This window comes from Rhincodon typus, chromosome 11, assembly GCF_021869965.1.
Source record: "Rhincodon typus isolate 14 chromosome 11, sRhiTyp1.1, whole genome shotgun sequence".
In the NCBI taxonomy this organism is placed as follows: Eukaryota; Metazoa; Chordata; class Chondrichthyes; order Orectolobiformes; family Rhincodontidae; genus Rhincodon; species Rhincodon typus.
Window position 1 is genome coordinate 19,006,638 of NC_063342.1, and position 10,441 is coordinate 19,017,078.

The following is a 10,441-nucleotide window of genomic DNA, read 5'->3' on the forward strand; positions in this document are numbered from 1 at the left end:
AGGTCATAGGTCATTGATGAAGCAGTTGACAATGGTTGAGCCTAGGACACGACCCTGAGGAGCTCCTGCGGAGTTGTCCTGGACCAGAGATGATTAACCTGACGGAACTCTAACAAGTGTAAATTAAATTTCTATTACTATAATCTGCAGGCAGCAGTGTTAAATATCAATATATAATAAATGCTTAACCGACAATGTGCTTAATAGATTATGATGAATTGGATTAAACAAATTATTTCTCTGTTCAAATCTTTATTTACTGCACCTGTAAAAGAATAAGTCCTTTGCCAGCCATTTGGTTCCGATTATTTTAAATATAACCTCATAGGTTTCTAGCGCTTTCAGGTGGACACCAATGGGAAGTGCTGGATGTAAGCACTGAGCAAGCCTTTTGCTGATGATCAACCTTTTTGGCAGAAGGGAATACTTCAAATTGCTCTGAAGTGCCTGCAGAAATAGAAGATTAAAAAGGCAACACTTAAGTCTTTTTTTTGAAAAAGCAGCAAATTACCGGATCACAAATGCAAATTACAAGTCAACAAACTCAAATTTATCCATACAAGACCAGCAGATATATGAGCAGAATTAGACCATCAAACCTGCTCTGCTGATAATGTTTCTCAACACCATTCTCCTGTCTTCTCCTCATAACACTTGATCCCCTTACTCATCAAGAACATATCTCTGTCTCAAATAGCTCAATAACTTGGCCTCCACAACCTGCTACGGCAAGGAGTTTGGCAGGTTAAACCACTCTGGCTGAGGGAATTCCTCCTCATCTCAGTTTGAAAGGGCCATTCCTTCACTCGAAGGCTGTGCCCTTGTTTCCACTGGTAGGAGAGACTAGGATCCATTATCTCTACATCCACTCTATCCAGGCCTCTCAGTACTGTAAGCTTCAATGGAGATAGTTGCATTCCCAACATCGACCCCTGTGGAATTCCACTTCTCACTGGCTGCCATCCTAAAAAAAACCCTTATTCCTACTCTCTGCGTTCTGCCAGTCAGCCAATCCTTGATTCACACCAGTAGCTTGCTCCGAACACCATGGGCTATCATCTTATTTAGCAGCATACTGCATGGCACCTTGTCAAAGGCCTTCTGGAAATGCAAACAGATCATGTCCACTGGCTCTCCTTTATCTAACTTGCTCGTTACCTCCTCACAGAATTCTGAATCTAAGATTCTAATCTTACCAAGGATCAGGCTAACCACTCCATAATTTCCTGGATTCTGCCTCCTTCCCTTCTTAAAACAGGGATGTTACATTCGTCATTTTCCAGTCCTCTGGGACCCTCTGACTCCAGTTATGCCTCTGCAATTTCAACTATCTCCTTCAAAACCCTGGGGTGTAGTCCATCCTTGCCTGGGTGATTTATCCATCTTCAAACCTTTCAGCTTACCGAGCATCTTCTCCTTAGTGATGGCCACTACACTCATATCTCCCCCACTGCCCCTCATGAAGTTCTGGTATGCTGCTTCCACTGTGAAAACGGATACAAAGTACCTATTCGATTTCTTTGTTTCCTATTATTACTTCTCCAACAGTTCAATGTCCACTCTTGCCTCTCTTACATATCTAAAATAATCTCTAATCTTCCTTAGAATTAGCTAGCCTACTCTCATATTTCATCTTTGCTCCCCTCATTGCATTTTTTAAGATATCCTCAACTGGATTTTAAAGGCTTCCCAATCCTCTGAATTCCCACTAATCTTCACTACATTGTAAACTTTTTCTTTTATGCTGTCCCGGAATCCCTTTGTCGGCTATAGCGGTCTCATCTTCTCCTTAGTATGTTCTTCGGATGAATTGCTGCTGTGCCTCTCTAAATACCGCCAGAAACCATTGCCACTGCTGCTCCACTATCCTCCCTACAAGGTCCCCTTCCAATCTGGCTCCTCCCTCATGTCTTTTCAGTTACCTTTAATTGTAATACCGTTACATCTGATTCCAGTTCTCCCTCTCAATCCGCTGGGTGAATTCTATTGTATTATGGTCACTACCTCAAGGGGTTCCTTCACCTTAAACTCCCTAATCAAGTCTGCCTCGTGACACATCAAATTCAGAATTCCTTAGTGAGCTCTATTACAAGCTGCTCAAAAAAACTAAGACATTCCAAGAATTCCTTTGCTTGGGATCCGCTACCAACCTGATTTTCCCAGTCCACCTGCCTATTGAAGCTCCCCATGATTATTGTAATACTAACTTTCTTATCTACAGATTTATTTTCTTCCCTACATCTTGACTACTGCCAGGAAGCCTGTACACAACTCCCATCAAGCTTTCCTCCTCCTGTAATGCTGCTTGGCCTGCTGTGCTCATCCAGCTCTACACCTTTTATCTCCCCATCAAGGTTTTTTTTTTTTTTTTTTTTAAAAACTTTGTATTTCTACCCATACAGATTCGATCCTTTCCAACTCTCACTTTTTGCTATCGATTTAGTTTCAATTCTTTACCAACAAGGCAACACCACCCCTACAACCCGTTACTTTCGATACGATACTTATCCTTGGATATTTAGTTCCCATACCAGATTCCCTTTGCAACCCCTCTGTGATACCCACAACATTGTACCTGTCAATTTCAATATGCACGACAAGCTCATTTACCTTCTGTTGCTTCATTTAAATACAACACTCTCAGTCCTGCATGGACTACCCTCCTTCTCTAGTTGTCCACTGTATATAAAGTTAGATTCCTGACTAACACTTGTCCTAACACTTGCTCTGGAAACTTCAATAACCTCTTCCGAGCTCCCCAACAGCCCCGCTCCCCTTCAAATTTTTCCACAATTTTTCAAGCAACTCAATTCTCCCTCTCACTATTTAGTTTAAAGCCCTCTCCACAGCCCCAGTTATGTGATTCGCCAGGACTGGTCCCAGCATGATTCAGGTAGAGCCCGTCCCATCGGAACAGCTCCCTCCTTTCCAAGTAGTGGTGCCAATGTCCCATGAATTCAAACCAGTTTCTCCCACAATCTTTGACCACATGCCTCCAGTGGATGGAATGGTGTTTGAATAAAGCACAGCAGGTAGTGGCCAAGATCAGACATAAAATAACCTCTTCCTTGGTACCAATCACCCAAATATCAACTGGCACAGCAACCAAAGAAAGGCAGAATGGGAAGCGCATTGACCAAAATCAAAGGCAGAATGGACACAGCAGGGACAGCAAGTTGGTCAGAAGGTCAGACTGGAAACAGTAATTTCTAGAGACAACAAGGTGCACAGCTGGATGAACACAGCAGGCCAAGCAGCATCATAGGAGCAGAAAGGCTGACGTTTCGGGCTAATTTCTAGATGTTTTGTTGCAGTGGACAGATATGAATTGCAGTAACACTGGTGCCAGTATTGCAACCATAGCTTTTAAGAAATATTGTTAATAGTGGAGGATGCTATAAGCAAATTCATATTCAGTTTTGGTAAGGCAAGTAACTTTCACTTCATCTGCAGGTTTTATCCAAGTTATTTAGATGAACACTTGAAACACCATAGTTTCAAGGCAACGGGCCAAGTGCTGGAAAATGGGATCAGAACAGTTGGCTGTTTGATGACTGGCATAGACATGATGGGCCAAAGTGCCACTTTCCATTCTCTAAGAACTCTATGACTCAGTTGTCCAAAATAAAAAAAGTTAGTTATTTATGATCAGATGAGCATCCTTCTTTTGTCTCACTTGGTAAACCATGAACAACAGCGAAGCACAGCCAGTCTTGGCAGCTAGAGTTTCCACTCTACGTAAAGTGTCAGCAACTAGGTAATAATTTCCCCAAATTGAAAAGCTTAACTAATTAAAAATTAAACTGCTTTGAACCTGTTAAAAAACAAATGCCCGTTTGGACATTGTACCTGCTTGAGTGCTATGATCAGAATTGGAGGTCAGGCTCAGACTCCAGATTTCAGCACTCATTACATCTCCAGGAATGCAGCTAAGTGGTAATGACAGCTTCTTTTTTAAGAAAAAAAAAGCAAATACATAAAAGGAGAGAACCTACGATTACAGAGAAGAAATCAAGGACAATTTCGGTTCTATAGTTAAACAAAAATAAGGTTAACTTCACATCATCCTGTCTGAAAATTAAAGTGGCTCTACCCACTGAAGCATCTGTATCCTTCTTCAGGGCGGTTTTCCAGTTTAAATCGAGAGACAATGGTTTGTTGCCAGCCAAAATGGTCTTTTGTTGTTGCTTCAAGGAAGAGCAGCCCTGATACATATTTGGGTTATAAAACTTTGAAATCCATCCCAAGGAGATTCTGAAACTGGGAAATCAGCAAGAAAGATCTGCACGGACCAGCCACGAGATAAATTGGCCCCTTACACCCTCAGCAACCCAGAGGGGCAAGCCAATACCTAGTGGCTCCCAGGCCTCTTCACATACCACACGCAGCAGCATAGGAAATGACAGGGGAGGCGATGGCCTAGCGGTATTATCGCTTGACTGTTAATCCAAAGACTCAGGCAATGTTCTGGGGAAATCAGGTTCGAATCCTGCCATGGCAGGTGGTGGAATTTGAATTCAATAAATATCTGGAATTAACAGTCTAATGATGAGTGAATCCATTGTTGATTGTCAGGAAAAACCCATCTGGTTCACTAACATCCTTTAGGGAAGGAATCTGCCATCCTTATCTGGTCTGGCCTACATGTGACTCCAAACTGCCCTCTGGGCAATAAATGCTGCCTAGCCAGCAACGCCCTCATCCAGTGAGTGAATCAAGGAAAATAAAACTTCAGTGCTGCATTATCAAGACAGAATTTGTTCAAGTAATTTATTTGCAGAACATGGATGCGCTAATGAGTCTCTCAAAATACTTTGAGCAACTTCCTGGAGGGTCTTCAGACTAAAAATTGCAAACCGTTCCTGGATACAGCTGCAAAATACTGCAGATGCTGAAAAACCACAACAAAACAGAAAATGCTCAGTGTCTGTGGACAGAGAAACAAGAGATTATGTTTTACATTGCTAACCTTCAATTACAAATCTAAAGAAAGGTCTTAAAATATGAATTAAAACATTAACACCAAGACTTTTCATCAGGATTTCTAATGTCAGGCCATTGACCTGACATATTAACTCTGTCTCTCTCTTCACAAAGAAGCTGCTAGTGTCAAGTCGCCGTACTCTTACCAGAGCATAGGGCCACACTTTCATGAGAGCGAGGCGCCTGGTGGTGGTGTAACCAGAGGGTCACCACATCACAGGCAAGGGGAGAGGTGGAGGAAGGGGGGTGCTTCATGGTAACCTCAGTCAGTGCAGTAATTGAACCCACACTGTTGGCTTCAGTCTACATTGCAAACCTTGGTCCTTCATGGTAACTTCAGCTAGTACAGGAATCGAACTCACGCTGTTGGCATCACATGGCTTGGCCAACCAGCCAACTGAGCTAAACTGACCCTCACTGTTAGTGTAAGTGATTATAGCATCAGACTAGTAATCCAGAGGCTCACGATCAAAAACAGAAGTTGCTGGTAAAACTCAGCAGGGTCTGGCAGCATCTGTGAAGAGAAATCAGAGTTAACGTTTCAGATCTAGTGACCCTCCTAAAGGCCCAGGAGAATGCTCTCGGGCATGGGTTCAAATCCCATCAAGAAAGCCGGTGAAATTTTAATTCAATTAGAAATGAATATTAAACTAGTCTCAGGAAATGGAGAACGCAAAATACTCTTCAATTGTTGTAACAATCCACCTGGTCAATTAAAGCCTTTTAGGGAAGGAAATCTGCCACACTAGTCTGGTCTGTACTGGTCGAAATGGAATTCCAGATCCACAGTGACATTGTTGACTCTTAACTGCCCAGATGTGGCCTAAAAAGCCACTCAGTTCAAGGGCAAATAGGGATAGAGAACAAAGGTTGGCCGTGCCAGTGCAAATACTCCCACGAAGGAATAAAACAGTGGGGCAGGAGGGAATATAGAGACAAAAGCATTCCGACATTTTTTTGCTTTTATTTCAGGATAAAAGTCAGGCTGGTTTCTAAATATCAAAAAAAAATTGTCAGGTTCAAGAAAAAGCAGGACCCATCTATCTGTTTTCATATTTATATCCAATAAAATTTATTTCTATTTAAAAAAAAGGGCAAATAGCATCATGGATGTCCACATAACCTCTTGAAAGATGAAATGAAATTGCAGCATACTAGCTCCTTTCTAGAAACAGCAAATTAATAGAAACGCCTAGGAAACTGTACTTTAACTGTGAACCATACTCCATTAGATACTATTGCCCCTTTTGCTTGGACCCCTCCCGGTACAAGGAGTTTCATTTTAAAACAGTGATTTCACTTGATATTCCACTGCAGGCAGCATTCCCACCTAAAATGCAGGAAGCTACCTCATATCCGGGCAGACCTTTAGAGTCCACATGCTCAGCAGAGCCAAACAGGAACTACCTGATGAACAGCACCAGGCTCAGGATGTTTCAACAGATGGAGAATAATTTCATGGTACACTGGCATAGACTGTTATCTCCAACCTTTGCTCCTGGTGAACAGGTGGTATGGCACTGACAACTGGAGGTGTGATGTGTGTTTATTCTTGTTCATGGAATACGTCACTGAAGGTTTCAGGTCACTGAATATGTATCAAATTTGCAATACAGGTCGATAGTTAATACACTGAACGGGGAGTCCCTCAGGAACTCTTGTGGTGCACAGAGATTCAGTGAATTCTTTAAAGCAAAAGCTGAGCTTGTTTCTGGTATCCTTAAAAAAAAAGGATAAATACTGCGGACAATTCAAAGCAAGAGCAATCTCCTGAACTAGTTTAATATCGAAAAGATATTTTTTTGCCCAGATTCTTTTTCCTCCAAATTCAACTTCCCCAAGGGTTTTGAAGCCAGGTTTTCCATTTCTCTCCAGAGATCTCATGGTTTGAAGTGTGTATATTGTCCCACACCACTGTATCACACATTGGAAGGGCTGAAGGATTTTAATCAGTTCAAAAGAATCTGGGAAAGTTCATGGATTTCTTCACCAAGATGAACAGTCACCTAATCAGTTGATTGTCCCTTCTTTCCTCCGAGCTCACCAGGCCAAACCTCCAAGGCTCCACCTTTGCCCCAGGTAGCACGGTGGCTTTGTGGTTAGCAGTGCCAGGGACCCAGGTTCAATTCCAGCCTTTGGTATCTGTCTGTATGGAGTATGCACACGTTTTCCCCCCCCCCCATGTCTACATTGATTTCCTCCCACAGTCCAAAGATGTGCAGCTTAGGTGGATTGGCCATGCTTAGAAATTGCCCTGTAATGTCCAGGGCTGTGCAGGTTAGGTGGGTTAGCCACAGAAAATGTCAGGGTTGGGCAGGGGGAGCGGGGGGCAAGTGTGGATGGTGGTGGTGGTTTGCTGTGTCTGGGTGGAATGCCCTTCGGAGGGTCAGTGCAGAATCAATGGGCTGAATGGGCTTTCTGCACTATAGGGATTCGATGATTTAGTCTGGAGTTTACATCTTCCTCTAGTTTTCCTCCAATCTCTACGTACTATCCGTGCTCATTCTACCACAAAACACTCCCTGCTCCCTTGACTTTATTCCCAAGAAACATCTGACTATCCAAATCCCATCCCAGCCCTTGTGTTATTAATCATCAGTAGCTTTCTTCTCAGAGATACTGCTCTCCAGTTCATTTGTCTCTTCTCAAAGAAGAACACTCGACTCTTCCAACCTCACATCCTAACTGCCTCTCCCTCCTTAACGTTATTGAGCGGACTTGTAGCCTCCCAAATCCATGGCCACTTTTTAGAGAATTCCATGTTTGAATCCTTCCAAACATTTCTGTAAACGATCCTGCGTTGTCCTTCTTGACCTTTGACACAGATCTGCACACCATCCACCTCAAATAAGAGGCAAAGACAACTCCACTCTCAGTCCTGCGCCAGACTGCAGTCAAAGACTATTCACCATACATTTCTGGAGTGGAATTTGACAACTCAAAAAAAGGTGAGACTGACGTTTACCGAGCCACAGCTGACTTGGAGGGAGTGAATGTTCCTGATGCTAATGTCCGGTTTCAGAAAGCTTTTACAAGGGCCTGTCGTGAAGGCTTATAAAAGACAAATAGTGCAGAAATTAGTTTGTGCAATACTAACCTATAAACAACTTATTCAGATTTTTTTTTCCCCCTACTACCCTAATTGAAGAACTAACTGGTTTAAAATAAAAACAGAATGCTACACAGGAAAATCCCACAGTGTACAGTCCTACATTCCACTAACACGTTGAATTATAAATTTTAGTAATTCCACATCCCTATGTAGATTTGATTAAACTATGCATTATGTATGAGCTTCCTGAATCGTGGCACTGAGTGTTTGTGTATAAATGAACAGATCTAATCACCGAGTAGCCAGACCCAATGTTAATCCCTTGGCCAGATGGTTAGATTGTGATTAAAGAACAGGCCAGAGATTCAGTATAACTTTACAGAAAAAAAGAACGGTCTAATTAATACTGGAAAGGGATGCTAGATGCATCTGATTCACTGTCATGAACGGTTTGTGGCACGAATTTAGTTTTACATTCCCAAATGTGAAATCATGTCTAACTGACTGGGGGCAGGGCAACAAAGGGAGCTGACTGAGGGTAGTCTCAGTCATCTCCTAGTAACCGGTTGCAGTATGATATTAACAGTGCGCACAGGTTGTGACCACCTGCCTGCACATGGACCTGAGGGAACAACAATAATTTGACAGAGAATTAGAGAAAGGCTCCATCACAGAAGGAAAGCATGAAACCCAACGCGTCTGCAAGAGTAACTTACCCAGTGCCACAGCCCTGACATTTTCCTGTAGCCTTGCACAAACCTTTTCACGATAAATAATGATCCAACTCTGTTGCCGCTGAATAGGCTGGAGCTATTTTCCCTGGAGGCTGAGGGAGACCTTGTAGAAGTTCATAAAATTATGAGGAGCATTCATGTGGTGAATAGTCAAGGTCTTTTCCCCAGAATAGGGGAGTCCAAAACTAGAGGGCATAGGTTTAAGGTGAGACGGGAAAAATTTAAAAGGAACCGAAGGAGCAACATTTTCACACAGAGGGTGGTGCATGTATGGAATGAGCTGCCAGAGAATGGGGTAGGGGCTGGTACAATTACAACATTTAAAAAGGCATCAGAATAGGTACATGAATAGGAAGTGTTTACAGGGATATGGGCCAAATGCTGGCAGATGGGACTAGATTAATTTAGGATATCTGTTCAGCATCAATGAGTTGAACCAGAGGGTCTGTTTCTGTACTGTACAACTATGACTGCTTCAATTGAACACATCCTTATCTCAGTCAGTGCATTCAAATATCTTAATTATTCACCGCTTTTAAAATAATCTTATTTTACGTTACCACTCAGATAGTAAGAACTGCCGATACTGGAGTCAGAGATAACAGTGTGGAGCTGGAGGAACACAACAGGCTTTCCTACTCCTCCGATGCTGCCCAGCCTGCTGTGTTCCTCCAGCTCCACATTGTTATCTATAGGTTACCAATGCTTCTTTTGCCAGTTACCCAAAATCTGTGCCCTCTTATTCTCTATTCTTGCACTGAGACAAACCCCTTCCCTCCAAGCTGCTCTCATGTTCATTGTCGTACGGGCAACATTGTGCAGCAGCGACTTGCAGAACCACAGGCCTCAGAGGCCCACATGCTGGGAAGGAAATGAGGAAACACTGATGGAAATAGTATTTTCCTGTCTACTCTGGCCAGATCCCCTTGCAATTTGGAATACCTCCAATCCTCTGCTCAACTTTCTCTTCCCCAAGGCGAAAGGTCCCACCTTTTCCCAACCATCAACCTAAGATTCCCTCATCTCCAAAACCATTTCTGTCAATCTTTACTGTACCCTCCAACTTTCCTATAACATGTGGAAGGTTAATATATTGGCACTACTCCAGAACAGACAGACAATCAATAGAGGAAGCTCCTCTACAACACTGGAAGACTAAAAGGAGAACTAGGCTTTATTTTGCCCAAGCTCAGTGCACGGTAATGGGCTTTTAAAAAGTACAGCAAAATGGGCAGAACAGAGATAACAAGGTGTAGAGCTGGATGAACACAGCAGGCCAAGCAGCATCATAGGAGCAGGAAGGCCGACGTTTTGGGCCTAGACCCTGCTTCAGAAATGGGGGAGGGGAAGGGGTCTGTGAAATAAATAGGGAGAGAGGGGGAGGCGGACAGAAGAAGGATAGAGGAGAAGATATGTGGAGAGGAAACAAACAGGTCAAAAGAGGCGGGGATGGAGCCAGTAAAGGTGAGTGTAGGTGGGGAGGTGGGGAGGTAGGGAGGAGGTAGGTCAGTCCAGGGAGGACAGACAGGTCAAGGGGGTGGGATGAGGTTAGTAGGTAGGAAATGGGGGTGCGGCTTGAGGTGGAAGGAGGGGATAGGAGGGAGGAAGAACCGGTTAGGGAGGCGGGGATGAGCTGGGCTGGTTTTGGGATGCGGTGGGTCAGATTTTGAAG

General features: G+C 43.3%; 1 protein-coding gene across 1 annotated transcript in view; it reads right to left on the reverse strand.

The window, feature by feature from the left end:
- Positions 1 to 10,441, reverse strand: part of LOC125484410 (protein dopey-2-like) — a 79,035-nt gene that overhangs the window by 19,148 nt on the left and 49,446 nt on the right. Inside the window, exon 2 of the mRNA XM_048603044.1 lies at positions 266 to 447. Coding sequence (XP_048459001.1) covers positions 266 to 447 — 182 coding nt within the window. The remainder of the gene's footprint in view (positions 1 to 265; positions 448 to 10,441) is intronic.